General features: G+C 34.4%; 2 protein-coding genes across 13 annotated transcripts; one reads left to right on the forward strand and one right to left on the reverse strand.

Annotated features, from left to right (window-relative positions):
- LOC109723685 (putative pentatricopeptide repeat-containing protein At1g16830) lies at positions 246–6199 on the forward strand. 12 transcript variants are annotated; one of them, XM_020252142.1, is made up of 7 exons: positions 246–2436; positions 2692–2847; positions 3545–3651; positions 3759–4054; positions 4156–4236; positions 4759–5429; positions 5908–6199. In XM_020252142.1, the coding sequence occupies exon 1, from the start codon at positions 376–378 to the stop codon at positions 2293–2295; it is 1920 nt and encodes a 639-aa protein (XP_020107731.1). In that variant the 5' UTR covers positions 246–375; the 3' UTR covers positions 2296–2436; positions 2692–2847; positions 3545–3651; positions 3759–4054; positions 4156–4236; positions 4759–5429; positions 5908–6199. The 12 variants fall into 12 exon arrangements, with proteins under 12 accessions (XP_020107731.1, XP_020107725.1, XP_020107723.1 ...); XM_020252136.1 differs by lacking the exon at positions 5908–6199 and adding an exon at positions 3040–3198 and having other exon boundaries at positions 4759–5757; XM_020252134.1 differs by lacking the exon at positions 5908–6199 and adding an exon at positions 3051–3198 and having other exon boundaries at positions 4759–5757.
- LOC109723688 (two-component response regulator ORR9-like) lies at positions 5530–10130 on the reverse strand. The gene is made up of 5 exons (XM_020252147.1): positions 9820–10130; positions 9151–9248; positions 8950–9027; positions 8755–8825; positions 5530–6073 (listed from the first exon to the last, which is right to left on the reverse strand). The coding sequence occupies exons 1-5, from the start codon at positions 9923–9925 to the stop codon at positions 5755–5757; spliced, it is 672 nt and encodes a 223-aa protein (XP_020107736.1). The 5' UTR covers positions 9926–10130; the 3' UTR covers positions 5530–5754.

Below are 23572 nucleotides of genomic sequence, written 5' to 3' on the forward strand. Positions count from 1 at the left end.
CGGCATACAACTTGTCCGCGCCTAATTGGCTCAACAGCACGGTACGGCACGGTGGATATGACCCGTGCCGACGGGCACTTCCAACCTTACTGGAAATAAACGATTTCAATTTTCGATTTTCGTTCCGAGCCTCAAATTCTTCAAACTAACTAACAAAGCATGACCTTAAAAAAGGAAAAGAAAAAAAAAGCTAAGGGTCGAATTGTGACAATTAGGTATCATATTTGAAACGCTGGTAAAATATTAGGCACCGCCCTGTAATTTACCCAACCTTAAACCCTACCAATCGCCCATATCTGTTCCTCGTCTTCCTCCTCCGCCTCGGGCTAGGGTTTCCTCGTCGCTCGCTGTAAACCCTAGTAAACCCTAGATGCTATGATATGGAGGAGACCTGTAACTCTGTCATGGCACCGGACGCTCAAAACCCTAGCGAACCCAGTTGCTAAATCCCTCGAAAAATCTCGCCTTTCACTCTCCCCACAAATTGTCGACTCTACCCTATCGAATTGCCCCTCGGATACTATTGCTCTGAGCTTCTTCCTCTGGTGCGCGCGCCAACCGGATTACTTCCACGATCCCCGCTCCTTCGATCGGATAGTCCCCGTCGTCCGCCGCCTCACCGATCGGTTTGGATCCGTTCCAGGTATCATAGAAGAGCTGGAGAGTGTCGGGTGCCCCGTAAAGGCGCAAACTTTTATCATTTTGCTTAGGGTTTATTGGCGCGGGAATTTGTATAGCAGCGCCCTCGAGGTGTTCGATGAAATGGGTAAGTGGAATTTTGCACCCAATACCTTCGCAAGGAACATAATTCTCGACGTACTATTCAGGATCGGTGATATTGATGCAGCTTTGAAATTCTTGAGAGGTACCCAGTCCCCAAATTTCCTTACTTACAACATAGTTTTAAGCAACCTCTCGAAGTCCGGTGATTGGGTGGGAGTTTGGGAGGTTTTCAAGGCGATAGTGAAGAGTGGATTTCGCCCAAATGCTGGCACCTTTACGGTGGTTTTTGATTGTTGTAGAAAGTTAGGAAGGTTTCGAGAATTGCTACAATTGCTATCTTTTATGCTCGTATCTGGCATGCAGCTTACGTTGGCCATCTGGACAATGTTAATCGATAGTTTGTGTCAAGTTGGGCAAGTTGATTCAGCCATTAGATTGCTAGAGAAGATGGTAAAATCTGGGTTTTCGCCCAATGTTGTAACTTATACATCACTTGTAAAGGGACTGTTTCGAGCTCAAAAGCATGATAAGATTGTTGGGCTTTTGGATTCCATGTCGTCTGATGATTGCAATCCTGATGTTGTTCTTTATAATGTCATGATGGATTGCTTCTCCAAGGAGAGAAGGTATGATGATGCTATTGATGTTTTCTTTTGTTTGCGTGATAGGAATTTGAAGCCAGATGCCTACACAATATCTACATTGATGTCTATATTACGTTTATCGAGAAAAATAAGCTTGCTTCCTCAGTTAGTTCCGAGGGTGGATGTTTCTTTCGATCTTGTGCTGTGTAATTCCGTATTAAGCCTTTTATCCAAGGCTGGTTTTCCATCCCAAGCAGTAGAATTTTATGGTGATATAGTCGATAGGGGCTTCAAACCCGACTGTTATAGCTACGTTGGATTGCTGAACAGCCTTTGTCAGATTGGAAGGATTGACTATGCGATTAATGTTTATCTTGGTATTCTTATGAATAATCCCAATGTAGATCCTTATGTCCATACAGCTATTCTTGTTGGGCTCATCAAAAATGGAAAATACTACGAAGCCATTAGGCTGTTCAGAAGAGCTGTTTCTGAAAACTGCCTTCTTGATGTGGTGGCTTTTACTAATGCTATACATGGGCTATTCCGGGCTAGTATGTATAAAGAGGCTTGCGATTTGTTTGATCAATTGAAGGAGTTTGGTGTTAGTCCAAATACATGTACATATAATGTGATGCTTCGAGGCTTTTGCAAGGCTAGGGATTTAAATGCAGTTCAGCTATTGCTAAGAGATATGGAGTTGGCTGAAGTTGAGATGGATAGCATCTCGTTCAACACCATAGTAGTTCTCTTGATTAAATTGAATCGTTTTCGTTCGGCTTCTCGATTGGTCAGGAAAATGCTTGATCTGGGGATGCAGCCCAATTCAGCCACTTGTTCATTACTTTCCCGACATCGCAGCCGTATCTCTGTTAAACAAAATGGAGATTTTTGCCAACAATTTTTGTATTATTTGGAGGGTAATAATGCTATTGAAACTTCAGACTCAGATTCATCGGATGCTCTTGTTGTGTGCAGTGGGAAATAGAAAATTTTCTGCACTTTTGTTTGCAGCAAACTATGAGATCCATTAGCATTATGTTTTGAGATAGCAATTTAGATGCTCGACACTGAATGGAAACTCTAAAGCTCTGAGTTTTGCCAGTATATTGGCTTGTCCCTGCACAAGGTAAATATATGTGCATATTTATATAGTTGCTGGTTATATTACTTCTTTTCACCAATTTTAACTATCTGTGTGATTATTTATGCACCCAAAACTTCTTACTTGGTTGATCATAAATATGCATGACTATTTAAATAGTTGCTGCTTATACTGTTCGCTTGCAGCTTTATTGACCATTACACTTGCACTCTTTTGTCTGTCTATGGTTGTTATATTTTATATTTAAATACTTCTGATTAATTTCTGTTTCTTTTTTAGGTTTTTGTGGTCACCCATATTGAAGCTCCAAATGAGCAGCTTGATTCTCATTGAGGTGGATTTCCAGAATGAGATGTATTTGCTGTTGTATATAAATTGATGAGCATTTATTTGCAAATAGGAGTTAGGAAGGGACTTCTGACACACATCATGCAGGTTATTAACTTTTAAGAGTTCAAAACTCTTCTTGATTTAGAATTTCCAAAATGTTGGTCAACAAAATCATTCTATAAGTTGTATAAAGAGGCAAAATATCTGCCTATTAATAAAGAATTGACTATTCTTAATGATAATTTTCTTGTTCTCATGCTTATTTCATCTTCTAAAATGATATTCTGTATATGGGAGACAAAATGCAGATCATATGCTCATTCCTTAACTTCTCTTTTTAAAGAAAATAGAAGCAACTTCAGCTAAAGCATATAAAATGGAGTCAGTCCTCTTCTGAAGCAAGCTAATTATTGTACAGCTTGGCTGGAGGCTAAAATATCTTCCATATTGTGCTAGGTACTGACTTTATTTTAAATTTTGAGAGTTCCGATTTCTATTTTAACGTTTTAGACATTGTTGGGCTGACCTTATGTTTTAGCTCTTTAGGTTTTAGAACAATTTTATTAGTGCACTGCTACACCTTTTCCATTCTAAGCTAAAGAACTGTACATCAATATGCTTTATCTGCACTGGGACAATGTTTTGGGCCCTTTTTTGTTTTAGCATACGATTGATATGTGCGAATATGTTCCGAATTCTACTTTTGTGATGCTTTTTTTAAAGCTGACCTTAGAATTTTGGAATATGCCCTTTTGTTCCGTCTTTCGTGATGAAAAAAAGGTTAAAATTGAATCTTTTGCAGTTGGCATGGGAGCTTTTTGAATGATCCGAAGCTGAAAAGTGTGGGGGGGCATCTGCTCCATTCCTCCATTCTTGTGCTTCCTGCATTCTTGTGCCTTATCATGGATGGTATGTTTCCTCTCATTCCCAATTTGAACTTTCGAAGTACTAGGAATAAGAGAGATTTGTTCTCTCTGGGGTCCTAATATGTGAAAGAAACCAATTCTGCTATGCAGGAGAATAAGCCATAGGGACACATCAACAGAATCACATGCACGTAGAGAACGACGAATTATGGCACCCTGTATGTGAAATATCTCCAATTTTCTCCAAAATTATAAGGATTTATGGTGGTTTCCTTGATCGATTCAGGTTATGGATTTTCTCAAGTAGTGACGTGTTCCTTCCGAGTGAGGAGGATGTTATAACATTGATGGTTTGGTGGATAAAATTGGCGGCATTGCTTGCAGGTTCAACATGGTTTATGGGGCTTCTTCAGATGATTAAGTTATATTTTTTTTTCCCATGTTGGGTCAGTTCATTTCATTTCTTTCTGTCATGAGTAGCATGATTTTAGACTATCATAGCTTTTGGATTTGATAATTTTGAAATTTTTTTTGGTGTTTATTGCAGATTTCTGTGATGTGGTTGGATTTTGTGATATAGTTGCATTATCATGGACAGGAAGAGAAACTTCCATGGTATTGCAGAAAGGTAATCTTGAATACATACCTTAAAATAGGAGCCAAGTAATTCGTATTAGTAGGTTTTTTTTTACTTTCAGTAGTAGAAAATCAATGTCTTCTAAACCATTCATAATTGCAGATTTTTTTCTGTTATATTTAACTGGTGTGTTTGACCACCACTTTTCCAAATAGGCCTAAAACACAAACAACTAAGCCGCAGTTTATTGATATGGTTGGTTTTTGCATGTACAAACAAAACCCAACTGTATTGATAAAGCATAGCTTAGTTATCTCAAGTACAAATTGAAATCAACTTTTTTTTTTCATGCTTTGAAAATTTCTTAACTAAAACTCAATTGTATATTGTATAAATGTGAGTCGAAATGAACTATACAAATTATTTATTTCAATTTGGCTGTTAAATGACCACTGTTTTTTAGGAGTAGATACTGTGGGATGATCTCATGTGGATGTTGACCTCAGTTTGTACGCCAATTGATACGAAGTGCATGTGAAAACAATAAGTCCTAATGTGTGCAAATCTGAACAGGTGTGATTTTAAAAGGAGTTTGCAGATCTAAATGACTTAAGTCGTGGAGCGAGGTGCTGGAGTAGCGTTCAGTGCTTAGAAGATTTGTGGAAACGATGAGGAAGTTTAAGTTATGGGAGAAGAACTTTGCATATATATTAAGAAGGAAAGCTGCAGTAGTGTTAGAGATTGCTTTGCTGGATAAAAAGTTGGAACAGTTGGGGTTCTCTGTTGGTGAGAGGAATAGAATGGAGGAGTTAAAATTGATTGGAGGAAAATCCTTTGGGCACAGGGGGCTAAATTGAATTGGTTAGGGACCGGATATGGCAATACCAATTTTTTTGGTCCTAATTTTGCTAGTTCGAGGAGGAGATGGAATCCAATCAGTATATGATTGCAAAGGAACAGATGCAACTTTTCCTGATAATTTAAGGAACTATTTGGTCTTAGGAATAGAGAATTATGGGCTTAACTGGTCAGATTCTTGAGCCTGATTAGAGGAGATTTATCAGAGGAGGAAACTTCAGAGGCAGCGTTGCCGCCCTTCTTCTTTCAGAATTTTAGGGATGTTGTAAAGGATGATCTAATGCATATCTTCAAGGAGTTTTTTTGATGGGTCTGCAGAAAATTGGTAGCTGATTATTATGCCTTCGAAGTTTTAATTCCAGAAGGAGAAAAAGCCGATCAACCTAGTAAGTTCGGGCCTATTTGTTTGTTGAACAGTGTTCACTACTGTCTCCGTCGATTTCGGTGAAACATCAATCAGAAGAATTAATTATATAGTCGAGCGTATAAAATAGCAAGCAGGTTATTTCACTCAAAATATAACTTTGTGTGCAATTATTGACAAATACAGGAGACCATGTGATGGATTGCAACAGCATCGTTATTTAGATAGTAGAATTTCGCAATTGGAACAAAATTTAGATGATTTTGGAGTTCTCTTCCTGAAAGATAATCTTCAAAGGTTGGGATGGGACTTGGGAGATCATACTCTCTATGCCCTTTTTTTTCCCCTCATACTACTGTTAAGCTACTGGTAGAGAATCTTGGTTTTGTCCTCTTAGGTGAAAGACCATCATCCATGGCCTTCCTTTTATTATTATTAGTATTACTACTGCTGTTGTTACTACTACTACTGTTAACAGTACTATTTCTTTCCTGCTGCAGCTGCTGCTGCTGCTGCTGCTTCTGCTTCTGCTGCTGCTGCTTCTGCTTCTGCTGCTGCTGATGATGATCTTTACATTTCCCTTTCAATAAATGGGGCCTAAGCTTATTCATATCTGAGAGCTTCACTGGTTTGAGAAAGAACTCCTCTGCTCCTCCTTCCAAGCACCTGAAAAATGTATGGAGACACCCTCAACTATATGTCATTTTTGAAATGGACCCTTCAACTTTTGTTTACAATAGGAAAAAAAAATCAAGCTAAATTATAAAAAATTCCCTTATAATTTCCTCCTAACTTTTAAAAACTTACATTTTACTCTCTCAATATTTCAAATTGTTACATTTAGCCCTCCTCCATAAGGATTTCATTACTATTTCGTCTTATTTTTTTATAATTTATACTAAAAATACTCTTTAAAATAATAAAAAAAATTTAAAATTTTTTTTTCTTATGTAAGAAGTAAGGGTAATTTGATCATTTTGTTCTTCCCATTAACACCGTATCCTTCTAAAAATATTTTTAAAATTGAGGCAAAATATAGGTTTTTGAAAGCAAAGAAGTAAAGTAAAAAAGTGGGTATTTATAAAAAGGTTTTCTGTAATTTAGCCAAACAATTAAAGATTTTATCAAATTCATTGATAATTTTATCAAATATAGTAACTTTAATAAACTCTTTAGCAAATAAAATTGAACCAATTAATGATTAACAACGAATAGACACATTGAATTGGATGAAATTTTTACAGCAACTAGGTATAATGTGTGCATACACACATTAACAAGGTGTTCTCTCTTTAGTAAAGGATTTATATCTGCATTACTCTCTCATCACATCAATGAGTAAATTTTTAAAAAATATGGTGATGTAAACAATAATAATGGATGTATATTGAGATATATATATATATGACCAAGATTTTGCAGATCAGGGAACTACTACTATGACATGATTATGATTTTTTACTAGATTAGACTACCTACACATGAAATCAAAGGTAAACAACCATGCTTTGAGATATGTAAAAACTACCAAAATAATATAACTTTTTTAGAATTGATAATGACCTTGGATTTCAATCTTAACTATCTAACCATTTTCTGTCAAAAATGGTTATAGAATATTCAATCAAGTAACAAAATATTCATCTTGAGTATTCAAATTTTATGGAGAGTTTTAAATGACAGAATCAAACTTTTGAAAGTTAATATATTTACTTTCAAAATATTCAGGGTATGTGATAATCATGTCACATGCAATTTTGATGTATTAATGAGAAGGAAGGAACCTTTCTCTTTGGTTTCTTCTTTCCCAAAAAATATATCCCTTCCAAAAAGGAAATGGAAGCAGTGGCCACCAAGTGATTAATAACTTGAAATTTGAGGAAGGAGATCCCCAACACTCCTTTCAAATCAGAAATATTACTTCCTTCCACTTGTCCATGGGGAACCAATCAATGATGGACTCAAAAACATAAAAATACTAGTTAATATAAATATGTTACTAGTTAAATATTATTGGTCCTAATAGAATATTACCCTATTTTACAACTTTTTTTTTTTACGAAAAATTGCTTATATATCCCTAAAAAGTTTTAGACTTTATTATTTACCTTCCTTAAAAGGCTAATATAAAAAATATCTTTTTAATATTCTAATTTCTTTCAAATATATTTCATGAGTTAAATTCGGTTAGTAAACTATTTGGAATATAACTATTATTTCTATGAAATTATTATTTTACCCCCTTCAAAAATATTCTTACACTGTTACCAACTTTTCTTATTTGTTCTTTACGTTATGACAAAAGAAGTATTTTGATTTTTTACCCGTTCGAACATATCTTTCTATCGACACTAATTTTTCTTATTTGCCCGTAAGTTAGGGATAAAAGAGGCATTTTGGGTATTTCGTTTGTAACTTTGATAGAAATTTAACCCTCGTTTAAACTAAGATGACTTAACAGGTACTAAAAGCGGGATTATTTTTGAATAACGGAGAAATATACGAGGAATATATTTGAACAAAAAAAGAAAAGGAATATATAGGATATTTGAGGAGTGGGTATTTATCCTTTTTTTTAAATTCTACAATTGATGTGTCCTAATACAACATTACCCCCATTTAAAAACACTTCATCTCTGCATTGTTTCATTTGGCCCTCTTTTTTTTTTTTTTTTTGCTTTTCCTAAAGCTAAGAGTGATTATTTATTTTGCTCCCAAAATACAAGGTTTTATAATTTTTTTTCTTTTTGATCAAGTAGAATTAACTCTTAAGTAAATTTTCCCTACTTGTCAAATTTGCTTGTCAGATAAACAAGCCCACAAGTACTCAATTGGGATCAACATTTCCATCAAAATTTGAAGAAAAATATTTCCTTTTGAGGAGAGAAGAGAGAAAAATTCTTAATTCTATGCATTTTTAGCCTCCTTTCAACATTTAATAGCCTTGATTTCATGGAAATCCTTTCTTTCTATTCCTTTCATAAACATGTAATTGCATTGCTACAGCAACCAAGAAATAAATGTCTAGTAGGACATAAATATATTACAATTTTTTTTTAACTCCTTAACAAGTTATGCTAATTTCCAAGTTGCTTGTATGTTAATGCTAATCCTATATTCCTTGCTATAAAGCATATAAAACTATGCCCTTTGGATGTAAACCAATTTAACACAAAACAATACAAGTCCAAGGTGATGTTATTAACAAAATTGATTCTGATAATGAGAGGAAAAGTGAATCTGATTACTAATCAATCTTTGAATCTGAATAAGATTTAATAAATCTGATCTGTTACATCGATCCAAGTGTCGGTGTCCTAAAAGAGGAGTTCATTTATGTTGCTCACCTGTTGATCCTGGAAGGTACATTCTCTGAAGACATGATCACAACTGGAATGTCCTTGAGAACAGATGAGCCCTGAATTATTAAAAAAACTAACTACTATAAGCACTTTGAATGCATTGACTTAACCCAATAGTGATAGAGTTTACTTTTTTGTTCTCTGGGGAACCAAATAGTTAAAAAAAAACAAAAAAAGTACCTTAATCTTCTTCAACAAATCATACCCAGTCATTCCAGGCATACAATAATCTGTAATGATCAAATTCACCTCAATCTCCTACAAAAAAAAAATGCAAAAAAAAAAAAAATCAATAAATCACATAATGATTTAATTACCAAAATAATTATTTGCTCCAAAATTCCCTTGTAAATTGGAAAATGAGGGATTTTAAACAAACACCTGTTGATCAGGGGAAGAAGTAGAGGGTGGGTCTTTTTGTTCATCATCCTTCAATCCCAGCAACTCCAAAGCCTTGCTTCCAGAATCCACTGTGGTCACTAAAAATAAAACCAAAAAACAAAAAGCAATAATTAATCAATCCAAAAATTGGATTTTCTTTTCTTTCTAGCTTTCAGTCGAAAAGCTTAAGCTGCTACAGAATAATTTTTCAATATTTTATGCTCAATGCTTTTCTTTGTAGACGCGAACTTAAATAAAATAGAAGAAAATGTATGAACCTCACCAAAGCTGTACCCAATCTTCAAAAATTTTATTTCATTCATTTTGGTCCATTTGATGACTTTACAGTTTCAAAAAGTTGGGCACATTTGGAACATGGTAACATGAATTACACGAGGTACTCTTTCAAGTGCTATACATTTTGTTTATCTCAAAGTAAAGAAAAATGCCAGCTGCCGCACCACAAAAAGAAGATATAAATCTTACACCTCTCTATCACAGAGTTTAAAAACCTAATAATATAACCCTTTTTGGAGTTTAAAATTTACACTTTTTCTGGAATGTACAGATAGTAAGTATTATTGCTCTGAATTGAAATACTTAGCATGAAAACACTAGAGCTATGTTTTGATACTACAAGCACTAGGGAGGATGAAAAAAAATTAATACCTTGATAGGATGAGTTCTTGAGGAGCCTCTCAATGAGTTTCCTATCAACAAAACTATCATCCACAGCAAGAACATGGAACTGTGCCTCTGCATCATCATTTCCCATCCTTAAATCCTCCCCCAACACCTCCACCACCACCACCACTTTATAACAAATTGACAAGAGAAGAGGAGGAGGAAGAGGAGGAAGAGGAGGGAGATGTGTGGAGGATTAATTTGTTGTAGTAAATTGGTTTGGTTTGGTTTGGTTTGGTTCTCCTTTCCCTTTCCAATTGTATTCCTTTCAAGAAGGTGAAGGAAAGAGAAATAAATTAACCTCCCCCACCACACCCCCAATCCAACAAACCCCAAATCCCCACCACCACCACCTCCTCCTCCTCCTCCTACTGTTGGGAAAGCAAGATCTGACCAGATTTCACCCCCAAATCTCCTCCTCAAGAATCTCCTTCTTTTCTTTTTTCTTTTTTTTTTTGTTTTATTATCGACCGTTCCTAGAGCAAGTGGCAAAGGGCTTGGTGGTTGGCACCCGAGGTCTCAAGTTCGAATCCTAGTTGATTCACATTTTCAGCTAAGTTTATTTCTAAAATGAAATAAACGAAGTGGATAGCGTGCTACCTATCTCTCCAAAAAAAAATATCTGATTTTTTCCTTCTTCTGAATTGGAGACCAAGCAACTACTCTCTCTCTCTCTCTCTCTCTCTCTTCTTGTGATATAAGATCTGCTTTACAATCATATACCAGATTCTGGGAAATTAGGTAAAAAGATGTGGAGACACTCTCAACAACAACAGCTCATTTTGAAAGAGATTCAATTAACTTTTGTATAGATAAAAACTGACATGAATTACGGACCATTTTGAGTCAGCTATCCATCCCCCCTTTCCAAATTTTAATTTTACTATCCAGCCGTTTAATTTGTTTGATTTGAGTCGATCAACGGCACTTTGATTCTTTACAGATTTAATATATTTCATGTGATTCCGGTAATTATAAATTCATTAAAATAAATAATTAGCTTAAATTTTAAAGTTAAAGAGCTGTTGGTTGACTCAAATCAAAAAAATTAAAAAATTGAATAATAAAATCAAACTTTTAAGAGATCAGATAGTACATCAAATAAGTTCTCTATGTTTTTACCTTTTGTTTATTGCAATTTTAATTAGCTTAGTAGATTAAATTAGAAATTTGTAAAAAAAATACGAACGATATTACCTAGGGCTTGTTTGGCAACTCTATAATTTTGTAGTATTATAGAATATATAATTTATATTTACAAGGTAAAAACACATAAAACTTATCTGAACTATGAACTATTCTGAAACAGCTATCCAGTCTTTCAAAATTTTGATTTTACTATCCAACTTTTTTATTTATTTGATTCGAATCAGCGAATGGTACTTTGGCTTTAAAATTTAAACGTGTCATTTGTCTTAACAAGTTTAGTTAGTATATTTTAAAATATTTCATAGTTTAGATAAGTTATGTATATTTTTACCTATTTTACAAAGGGGTGTTTAGATGCTCTTTTGGAGTGTAGAAAAATAGCAAAAAATACCGACCGTCCCTAGAGCAAGTGACAAAGGGCTTGGTGGTTGGTATCTGAGATCCAAGTTCGAATCCTAATTGATTCACATTTCCAGCTAAGTTTATTTTTAAATGAAATAAAAGAAGCGGGTAGCGTGCTACCTATCTCTCAAAAAAAGAAAAATAGCAAAAAATGCTTCAGAAATACTGTAAATTTGTTGCGAAAATACAAAGAGCTCAAACCTCTGAATCTCTGAATTTATTTATAGTTATAAGGCTGAAATTTACAAAGCAAATGCAATAGTATGCACTATTACTCCAAAATAAAATTACAAGATAGAATTATAGATATAAACATGAGTTTTATATGAATAATTTAATAAAATTTATGGAGTTAAAAATAATAAATTTAAAAGATCGCTACAATAGTGAGGGGGCTTCTAGAAGTGAAAGCCTTATTTGTTATAGTAAGAATAATTATATCCAAATAAAAATCCTCACATTACATAAAATATAAGACTACTTTTTTTTTTCTAAATATTATTTTAATATAAAATTACTATACTACTCTTAATTAGGTCCTTGAGATATATCTTAAAAAGCATAATAATTATTATTATTAAAAAAAAATTCCTACCAAAAACTCACCTCTCTTGGGAGATTGAAAAATTTTGGGTTAATTGCATATAACTCCCTGTAAACATATCGAATAACAGATATATTCCTAAAATGTTCAACTTTTTATTTTTATCCTTGCAAATATTCTAATATTTTCAAAAATATCCCCCTTGTTAGGATCCGTTAGAAAAATATTGTTAACTATAAGTAAAATACTTAACCCTAGTTAGTGAATGAATTAAATTGATCTTTTTACCTCTCTTATATTATTAGATAAAATACTTTTTTGAAAGCATATTTTTATATAACTCTAACAGTTGGGACTTTCGAAGGGATATATTTGTAAGAATAAAAATGTCATTTCATTTATCTACTGTTAAAAAATAAACAGCTCTCTAACAATGGTAACAAATAAGAGCAGCAAATATGAATATCATTGGACTTTTGCCGGAATAAAAATTAAAAATTAAACTTTATAGAAATATATTTACTATTTGTTATATTTACAGAAAATTATACACAATTAACTTAAAATTTTTTATTATATTTAATTTTATTTAAAATTAAATGACTCGAATATATTCCGTCGCTCGATAAGAATAGTACGCGACGTGCCGGCGATGTCGGGGCACGCATGGCTTCCCTTACTACTTTGGGGCAGGGGTGTGTTGGGTTGGTGGCGGGGGGTGGCGGCCCACCCAATCTGGAGCAAGATTTGGGCTGACGTCACAACACCACCGTTTTCCAGTTGGCCCGACCAGACCAAATCAAATCAAATCAAATCAAATCATGTGCCGTCTTCCCTCCCGAGGAATTCTACACTGTCACACTTGCACCACGTCATCAATAACAAGCCAATCACATTCCTTCTTTTCAAACAAAAGTACAATAAAAATACTTTTTTACAATCATGATGGGACATATATTCTTAAAAGGATTAATTTGATTGGTTTGTTACGCCACGTCACTAATATACCCGTTGCATTCTAGAATTTTTCCTTCCCTCCCCTCCCCTCCTCCCAACCCCCCGTATCTTTCTTTCTTCCTTCTTCCTTCCACGCCGGGTGCGGAATTCTATGCCATTTCCTCTCTCTCGGATCTTCCCCGCAATCACAGGTTAAAATTTCGGTAGGAAACCTCTCCTCCGTAACCAATATTAGATTTATCTCTACCTATAATTTAAATTTTAAATTTGAAAATAAAAAATAAAAATAATACGCGGCAACAGATTGAGACTTCTCAACACGGTATTTATTTGGTTCGCATAAAATATAATTCTTTTTTATTATTTTTTTTTTTTTTGTATTTCACGGTAAGGTTTTAAGTATTCGTCGGCACGGACCGTATCTACCGTGCCGTATCGTACCAACAAGATACCGTCACGTTACAGATCCCATGTCGATAGCACAGCTCAAAACCCTCTATTTTAAGTTTAAAAAGTATGATAAAAGGCATAATAAATAGTTAGAATATTTTTTTGGTAAAAGAAATAAATATTTTACGCTATTATATATCGGCACATAAGAATTTTTTTGACCGGCAAGCATCGGCACGGATTGGCACGGCACGGCACACACCGTGCCGGCAAGTTTCCGACACGATCCCGTACCACGGCACTTAAATCCTTATTTCACGAAAAAATTTTTCTTTTCGTTTTTTTATGTTTTAGAAAAATATTTTTTTTTAAAAAAATAAAACCACAAGATATTAATTTGATACACTTTAAATCACATATTAGAGTAATGATATTTGAAGTTTATCTTTTTTTTAACATAGAACATGGGGGGAATTTTTTTTATAAATAAACCTATCAATTTTTATAATTATAAAAATAATTTTGTTAAAAAAATAATTATAAAAATAGACCTCTAAATGCGGTGAATGATTCACCGCATTCATAACTTCTCATTAGGAGAAAAAAAAGGGTAAAAGCGGTGAACCATTCACCGCTTTTATAGAATTATATTTATAAATAAAAATTTAACAGGTCTATTTTTAGAATAAAATTTTAGAAAAAAAATTATTGCACTAAAAAATCCACATGGGGGGTTCTAATGGAGACGCAAAATGGGAATCGTACCTCCAACCTCAAAGCTGCCACTAGTGGACTAATTATAAGTCAGAGGTTGTCTCATTAAATTTACCTTTTGCTTTTTGAAGGGGGTACCAAGCTCATGTACTATGCAAAGGAATCGCATATTTGCATGTTACCTCCTGTACCCTCCATGCAATATTTTACTTACTACGTGTAAAATATGGTTGATATATAGGAGAATAATAATTTTTAAAAAAAAAATGTAACGCATCCCACGCATTGATTTGATTTGACAAAGATACATAAAAATCAAAGGGGATTTGGATTGTTTGTGAAAGGTACCAAGAATCATATATGCATGGTTGTTTGTACTAGATTTATTGGGAATGATTCACATTTCACTTTATTTTATTTTAGGGTTTTTTTTTTTTTGCAAATAGCCTCCTTACAATATTTTTTAAAAAAATTAGCCCTATCAAAAATTTATTTACAAAAATGGTCCTGCCCCCGCCACGCAAGTGCCACGTCAGCACCACGCGGGCGGAATTGTGCCAGATGGTTAAGTTGAACACGGTGAACCATTCACCGTGTTCAATACAAAGTTTTTGTATTGAACACGGTGAATGATTCACCGTGTCCAATACAAAATAGCTAAGATCGAAATATTTATATTGGACACGATAAATCATTCACCGTGTCCAATACAAAAATCTTGTATTGAACACGGTGAATGGTTCACCGTGTTCAACTTAAATACCTAGGCCCGCCCTGCCCGCGTGGCGCTGACGTGGCGCTGGCGTGGCTGGGGCAGGGCCATTTTTGTAAATAATTTTTGGACGGGACTATTTTTGTAAATAAAATTTGTCAGGGAGCTATTTGCAAAAAAAGCCCTTTATTTTATTTAGGGAAAACTTTAAAAATCCCCCATGTGGTTTCGTAGTTTCTCACTTTGTCCCCTTGTGGTTTAAAATATATCAAATTGCGCCCCTATGGTTTCGTTTTCATCTTTTCGGTAGCTTTTTCGTTAATACTTTATTAAATTATATACAAAAAACTTCAGATTCCCATCTAGATTTATCAAATATTCACTTTAGTACCCTTTAATTTTAATTTTACACTGATTTAAGAAAAAAAATAATAAAATTGATAAGGAAAAGAGAAAAAAGAAACCACGGGGGGGCAAATTGATACATTTTAAATCACATGGGGGCAAAGTGAGAAACTCCGAAATCACAGAGGGGGTTTTTGAAGTTTTTCCTTTTATTTATTATAGGAAGGGAAAAGTTTTTTTTTTTTTCTCTTTTTAAGGTGTCTGGTTTTTCATAAGAGCAGGTAAAGTAATTTTTTTTTGGAAAAAAAAGTTTTCCATAGAAAATATTTTTTTTTGGTTTTTCGGCAGTTTGGTTTTTTTTTTAAAAAAAAAAAACTAATTTTTTTAAAAAAGTTTTTGTTTTCAAATTAGTGTTTTTGCTTTTCAAATTTCTTTTAAAAAAATAAAAAGCTATTTTTTTTTACAAAATTTGGAAAAGAAGCTTTTCAAAAGAGCTTTTTTTTTTATTTTTAACCAAATCGGTGAAATACTCAGAAAAGAATTTTTTCATAGAATACAACCAACTAATTAAGGCTTCTATGGTTTGAAGTTAAGGTTTGGTAAATGCTTGTACATATAAAATATTTAAATAATAAATTTTAATTAGTATTTTTATATTTTTATATTGGCTAAATTATATAAAACTATTCTGTCAAAATTCGATCTTTCACTTCCCGCCTGTTATTTAAAAACCTACACTTTACCTCCTCATAAAATGAAAAATATTCACAGAGAGGGTACGGTGTGAAATGTGATGACAAAATGACCGTTTTGCCCCTTATCATTTCGTCTTCTTCCTCATCTTGCTCATCCGCCATCTTGATCGGCCACGGTTCGTGTCTCGATCGGCCGCGATTCCTTTCCATTTTCTTCTCCACTTGCTCCCCTTCTCCTTCTGCACCCTCGTCACCCCTCCATTTCGGTGACAGTAGCGAGGAAATCGAGGTGGGTGTGGATGGAAACGTGGGCAAGGGCAACAAGGGCGAAGGCGAGATGGCAGAGGAGAGTGAGAGAGTGTTTGTGGGCGTGGACGGAGATGTAGGCGAGGACGAGTCGGTGAGGCGGCGAGGCGGAGGAGGGCGAGTCGGTGAGGCGGCGAGGCGGAGGAAGGCGAAGCACAGTAGAGAAGGAGGGGGATATTTTTGATATAAAAAATATTTTATAACAGAGTCCTAACGAATCACTGACGGTTGTAGGTGAAGTGAATATTTTTTATTTTAAAAGGGAGCAAAGTGTAGGTTGTTAAATGACAGAAAGGAAAAGTAAAAAATCGGATTTTGACATGAAAATTTTCTGTAATTTAGCCTTTTATATTATTTTTTTTTTATTGTACATTAAATAATATTTAATAAAATTAATATGGTACTGAAATTCACTTTTAGATAAATTTTTTTTTTAAATTGGGATATAGAGGCATAATTTTTTATAAGAGTTATAAGTAATAATTAGATTATTTTATACAGCATATGTTAAAAAAAATTAGAAAAAGAAACTACCAAAATAATTTAAATAAATCAATCAATATAAATAACAGAAAATTGGGATAGTAGAGCAGATATTTTTCTGTGCACAGGATGCATCTTATACACCATATATATTCATAGAACCCTGTTATAAAAGTTTAAACTCGGTAATTTTTTTTATTTCGATTTTTTATATAGTGTAGATCATATCTATCATATTATATTTTAATTTTACAATATAGACACGGTACAAGCAAAAAAATTTTCATAGTTGAGAGGGGAAATATGAAGCAACGAAGGAGAAACAGTTCTGTGTACCAAGTATATATAATTTTACTTATAGACCACATTCCTACCCATTATAAAATTTTAAATTTTGTAATTTTTTGCACGCATAATTTTTATATAGTTTAGATCCCATCTATTAGGTCACATTTTAATTTTACAATATTAATCATTAGAAAGTAAATTCAGTATATGTAATTTATTAGCAGGCCAGATGTCGACATTCTTTTCTTACTGTTGAAGTGGATGATGATAGAGGGATATATGTCGCTCCCAATTTCTCGCCATATTTGGTCAACTAAATTGGTCTGTGGATTTGGATTGTAATAACTTACATAGTTCGAATAAAAAATTATAACAAATTATAATTTGAGGACCGAAAGTGTCACACGCCACTTAGTTTGTGGACCAAAAGTGTGACTTAGCATTTCTCCCTAGGTTAAAAAGTACAGAGCTTACTTGAACTACGAACCATTTTGATTCAGCTACCCGACCTTTCCAAAAATTCGACTTTACTATCCAATCTTTCAATTCGTTTGATTTGAGTCAGTCGACGCCAGTCTAACTTCAAAATTCAAACTATTTTCGTACTTTAATAAATTTATAATTGTGAAATTTGCGGGAAGTATAGTGACTAAACCTGTAAAGATAAACGACGCATTCAAATTTTGAAGCCAAAGTGCCGTTGACTAGCTCAAATCAAACAAACTGAAAAATTAGATAGCAAAGAAAAGAATTTTAAAATTTTAAAAAAAATTAAACAATCGATTCAAAAATAGTTCATAATTTCAATAAGTTTATATATATCTTTGTACCTTCTAGATGGCTAATTTAGTTTTTGGCGCTCCCTGTTTGGCAGTCCTGCTGCCCTTTCGTGTGGTTGAACGAGTCAAACAGCAGTCTTCTTCGTTTTGTTGTTATGCTGGCGTCTCTTTCCATTTTAGAATCTAAATATTTCTAATTTTTGAACAAATTAAAAAAAGGGTATGAACATAGACACTGTTTTCACATTTAAGCATTGCCCCAATACCCGTACAGCACCAATAAAGGAGACTTAACAGGACGCATTATTAATAGTACTGTACGGATTTTAAAGATGTCCGAGTAAGCGCAGATGTTTCTGTGCTTTTAAAAGCGTAGGAGCTCAACTCTATCCTGATTATTATCCAGCATTACAAATTATTCTTACGAAGTTTTTAAAATTGAAAATTGATTTATGTAAAGTTTTAGTTGTTAAATAATGATAAATTCGTATAAAATTTATCTGAATTATGGATTATTTTGAGTTGATTATCAAACTTTTCAAAGTTTTGATTTCACTATCCAAACTTTCATTTGTTTGATTTGAATCAGTCAACTGCATATTGACTTCAAAATTCGCAACTGTAGATTCATTAAAATAAGTATTTAAATTTTAAAGTCAATGTGCTGTTGACTAATTTAAATCAAACAAATTAATAGACTGGATAGTAAAAATAAAATTTTGAAAGATTAATTAGTCGATTCAAAATGATTAACATAAGTCGTGTAAGTTCTATATGTTTTCACCCTAAATAATATATCCCTCTAAAATTCTAAAATATGCAAATTTATTCCTCCAAATGTCATGCGTTTAGTTGATATATAGTTTACTTTCACCATTTGGACCATTTAGACTTTGTAAAAAAATACTATTCTTTTTCTAAAAATGTTTAAAAGATTTATAATTGTGGCGTAATATGTCATGCTTTTTGGCATAAGTTTGGCATACTTTCTAAAAAGGGTAAACTTCAAATACCACCCTGTGGTTTCTCAATTTCTCATTTTAGTGCCCTGTGATTTAAAGTATATCAATTTAGTGCCTTGTGGTTTCATTTTTATCTTTTCGCCAGTTTTTCCGTTAATATTTCGTTAAATTATATATAAAAAACTTCAAATATCCCACCTAGGTTTATCGAATATTCATTTTAGTACCCTTTAGTTTTAACTTTATCACTAATTTAATAAAAAAAATTAATAGAATAGATAATAAAAAGATAAAAAATGAAACCACAAGACACTAAATTGATACACTTTAAACCACGGGGTACTGAAGTGAAAAAGTGTGAAACCACAGGGATGGTATTTGAAGTTTTTCCTTTTAAAAATTGTCATGGCTTTTAGTGTAATATATTTAATATAATTAATATTTAAAACTTTATTAAAAAAGATCAAAGTATTGCATCTTTGATAGAATATTGCACTATTAGATAGTATATTGCATAATTGCAGCATATGTTGCAAAATTTGAAAATGGTGTTGCATAATTTTGAAATCTAAAATCTTAACAGAATCTAGCATTAAATAGATCTTATCTTTCTTAAAAAGCACAACTGACTAGTTATAATTCTATGTGTAATTGGGTTGTATCTGCAAAAACATAAAAAAGTGGCTTATTTTTATAAAAATGCAAAAACAGTAGATTTTTAATGCAAAAATGCCAAATGTATATGTAGTCACATATTTTTTTAGGGTAAACTCCAATTTGCCCTTGTAGTTTAGACCATTTTCGTTCTCTCATTCTATAATTCAAAAGTTACACTGAACTATCATATATTTTAGCATATTTTTACTTTGCCGCTCCGTGGTTTGAAGGTTATATTTAACTATTTTGTACTTTTTAAGAAATTTATTTTGTTACCATATTGGATGGTGAATTTTTTTTAGTAAAATAAGAATAAAATCATGTGATAGTTAAGTACAACTTTTTTGAACTATAAGGTGGCAAAATAAAATTGAGCTAAACTATATGGGTGCAAATTGAAGTTTACTCTTTTTTTTTTGTTTTGAAAAATACAGATTTCAAATCAAATTTTAATTTACTGTATATTTTTAAGTTTTTTTTTAGAAATCGAGCTTAAAACTGAATCTGAATCAGAACATCATATTTTAATATTTAAAAAATATGATACAAATATACAAAACTTATATAACTATGAACCATTTTAGATCTCTACTTAACCTTTCAAAATTTTGATTCTTATTACCTACTATGTCAATTTGTTTGATTTTTTTGACTTCAAAATTTTCACTAATTACTCACTTTAATAAATTTATAGTTGCAAAAATTATATGAAATATGCTAACAAAATCTATAAAGATAAACAACACATTTAAATTTTGAAGTCAAAGTGCCGTTGACGAACTACAATCAACTTACAAAACTAGATAGTAAAAAAGATTGAATAACCAAATTGAAATAGTTCATAATTCAGATAAGTTTTATATATTTTCATCATAAATACATTAATAAAATAATTGCCAAATATTTGTCTTTGGATGAAGGAGTATAAAAATTCACATCAGCTTTCACAGGAGGGTCCTAATTTGGGATTTCCGAACTACTAATCCTAGAGTTTTTTAATTATAAAAATAATTATTTTAAATTTTTATTTGTAAAACTAGACTTAAGCAATGAATTAATTCACCGCTTTCTAAAAGTCAAACTTACATCTATCTATTATCTATTACTTCTATTACTATATACGAAAGTGCGTGGGATAGTTTTCTTTTATTGACCTGTGTCCAGTTCTACTATTCGGTACACCCGGTGCACCGTAAACCATTGATTGTAGACATATGAATGATCTATAAAAAAATCTTTGGTGCATCTGGTCTATTCTTTCTTCTACATTAAAGGAGGGTTTGGGGGATTACACCTATCCCCCAAAACCCTGCTCTCCTCTCTCTCCTTGCATATATATATATATAAAGAGAGAGAGAGAGAGAGAGAGAGAGAGAGAGAGCTAGCTCAATTATATATGAGTCCGGCTGTGGTGCTTGTAAATTTTTTACCGATAGATCTACGTCTTTGATCATTTTTAATCGTTAGATCCCAGATTGTGGTCACTTCATCCAGCCTATCCCCCAGCAGGGTGTTCTCCAAGTTCATCACCATTAGAAATCTGGAGAACACACACCGAGCCAATAAGTGGTCGACCGTTTCCTCTTCAGTCCTGCACAGCACGCATGTAGTATTTCCAGTCCAGCCTCTCTTAAGTAGCTTGTCAGCAGTTAGAGGCCGCTTCTTAAGGATGATCCAGCTAAACACTTTACTTTTAGTGGAACTCGGATTCGCCAGATTTTGCTGCTTCGGCCATCCCTTAGACCCCCGTCATTCAACATCGAGTAGACGGATTTCATTATGAACCTCCTGTCAGGGTTCTATTGCCAGTTCACACTATCTGGTCAGTCCTCAAGTTTGAAGTTGGATAAACAATCCCTGAGTGCTAGATAGCAAGGAGTCGGCCCGTGTCCAGTAAGGGTAACCTCGCCACCAATCTTGCTCTAGTCCCACCTGTGGGTGGTCAAACAGTCACTGATTTTGTAGCTTTTGCAATGCGAGATGAAGTAGATTTCGGGGAAGGCCGATTGCAGCATCTTTTCTCCACACCAACGGTCGGACCAAAAATCAATGGAATCGTCATATCCCAGATTGTGAATGAACCCCTACTTGAATATTTCATTAAGTCTATGGACAACTTTCCACTAATAGAAACTGGGCCGGAAGGATCTGCCCTCCTTAAGTGGTCTTCTTCTGCGATAGTACAAGTCGTGTATTAGTTTATTCCACTGTAGATGTGGCTCCGAGAAGAATTTCCACCACCATTTGGTCAATAGTGCGTGATTCATCGTGTCTAAATCCAAGACACCGAGTCCCCCCTCTTTTTTACTCTTGCAAACGTTCTTCCAAGCGACTAGGCATCCTTACCGGGTGCATTGCTTCCTCCATTCCAGAAGAAGTCTCTACGTAGGGCCTCAATTTGCGCAATTACCCATTTGGGCGCCTTGAACATTGATAAAAAATAAAGGGGGAGGTTAGTTAGAACCGCGTTCACTAGGATAAGCCTACCACCTCTAGAAAGAAGTTTCGCTTGCCATCCGTCAATTTTACGTTGGATATTCCGGATGATGCCCATCCAGTCCTCCTTAGAGGAGGGACGGTTAACTAAAGGCAAGCCTAGGTACTTGGTCAGCAGGTTTCCAACTTTACAGTTGAGTATAGTCACAAGTTTAGACGCTTTCCCTTCCACCTGCCCAGTAGTATAGTTCAGACTTCTCCCTATTAATTTTCAACCCTGAGGCCCATTCGAAGAGTTGCCACAAGAACTTAAGGTTTCACATATACTTTTTCTTAGCCTCACAGAAGAAGAACGTGTCATCCACATATTGAATAAAGGAGATTTTGGTCTCCTCTAAAGGTCCGAGTCCTTTAATGAGGTTGTTGGAGGTGGCCTTATACGTCATCCAGGCAAGGCATTCCGCCACTAGAAGAAAGAGAAACGGAGAGAGCGTATCACCCTGTCTGATCCCCCTTTTCGTCTTTATCCAATTGGTTGCGTCACCATTCACCAAAATAGCTACCTTGGCGAAGCAAACACAAAGCTTGATCCAACTACATCACCTTTCATCAAAGCCCCACCATTCTAACACCATAAATAGGAACGGCCAGTTGATCCTGTCGTAAGCCTTTTCAAAATCCAGTTTAATACCTACGCCCTCTAAACCTAATTTATTGCCCCATCCCATAAGCTCGTAAGTTGCAGCAAAAGCATCGGTGATATCCTTTAGAAAGGTTGATTGGGAGGGCCCTATCAGATCGCGCATTACTAGCTCGAGGCGGTTGGTCAAAACCCTTGATAGAATCTTCTGTATCCCATTCAATAAACTAATAGGTCGGAAGTCAGTCGCTCACCTGGCCCCTTCCCTCTTAGAGACTAAATAGATAAAAGTATAGTTAAAGGGACCAGTGTCTAATTTTCCCTCAAACATTTATTGGAAGATACTCACAACATCCTCCTTCAGGGTCTCCCAGAATGTTTGATAGAAGCTCAACAGGAACCCGTCAGGACCCGGCGCCTTATCCCTCCCGAGTTGGAAAATCGCTGTTTTGATTTTCTCCAAACTGAAAGGTCTAGTGAGATAGGCGAGGTTGGAGTCCGAAACCCGATTCGAACAATCCACTCCAGTCCCCCAAGGCCGACGATGCTAAGTCGTCCAATGTGAAAAGCTTCTTGAAGTATCGAAAGTATTGCTTTTTATCCTCCTCCGTTCGATATACTTGGCCTTCCTCTTCAATCATACTGATCCCGTTCACTTTTCTCCTTCCATTGGCTATGGCGTGGAAGAATTTAGTGTTTCCGTCACTTTCTCTTAGCCAATGTTGCTTGGCCCAAGTTCTCCAAAGGGATTCTTCATCTTTCAACATAGAATTTAATTTATTTTTAAGTTCCACCCTTTTAGCAATCCGTTCTGGATTTAGTTCTCGAAGTTCTTCCTCTCTATCAATGTCATGTATATCTCCTTTTAAATTAAGTTTTTTCGCTTTTACACTATGAAACTGAGACGCACACCACTCTTTAATTCTTGTTCTACAATGTCTCAGTTTGGCCGTGAACATGAGAGCTGCCGACTTCATGTGTTTGCCCTCTTTCCACCAGCCCGGTAGCTTGGTTAAGAAGTCCTCATGGTTAAGCCAAGCGTCCTTAAAGTGAAAGACCTTTTTCTTCGCGACAGTTCTCTCTACTGATAAAAGGATAGGACAATGGTCCGAAATGACTTTAGGAAGGGCTTCGACCTTTGAGAGAGGGAATTCCTGTTCCTACTCCGTCGAAATGAGAAATCTGTCCAGTTTAGCCAGAATCGGGTTCCGCTGCATGTTGGACCAAGTGTAGGATTGGTTCGCCATCGGTAGCTCAATCAACGCCAGCTCATTTATAA

Source organism: Ananas comosus, linkage group 18 (assembly GCF_001540865.1).
Source record: "Ananas comosus cultivar F153 linkage group 18, ASM154086v1, whole genome shotgun sequence".
Lineage (NCBI taxonomy): Eukaryota > Viridiplantae > Streptophyta > Magnoliopsida > Poales > Bromeliaceae > Ananas > Ananas comosus.

Excerpts from the sequence above, each read along its gene's own strand:
- LOC109723685 (XM_020252142.1), top strand. The coding sequence starts at position 376 with ATGATATGGAGGAGACCTGTAACTCTGTCATGGCACCGGACGCTCAAA.
- LOC109723688 (XM_020252147.1), bottom strand. The coding sequence starts at position 9,925 with ATGGGAAATGATGATGCAGAGGCACAGTTCCATGTTCTTGCTGTGGAT. Across the intron at positions 9,249-9,819 it reads CAAGAACTCATCCTATCAAG|TGACCACAGTGGATTCTGGA; the intron begins GTATTAATTTTT and ends TTTTATTTTTAG. Across the intron at positions 8,826-8,949 it reads ATTTGTTGAAGAAGATTAAG|GGCTCATCTGTTCTCAAGGA; the intron begins GTACTTTTTTTG and ends TTAATAATTCAG.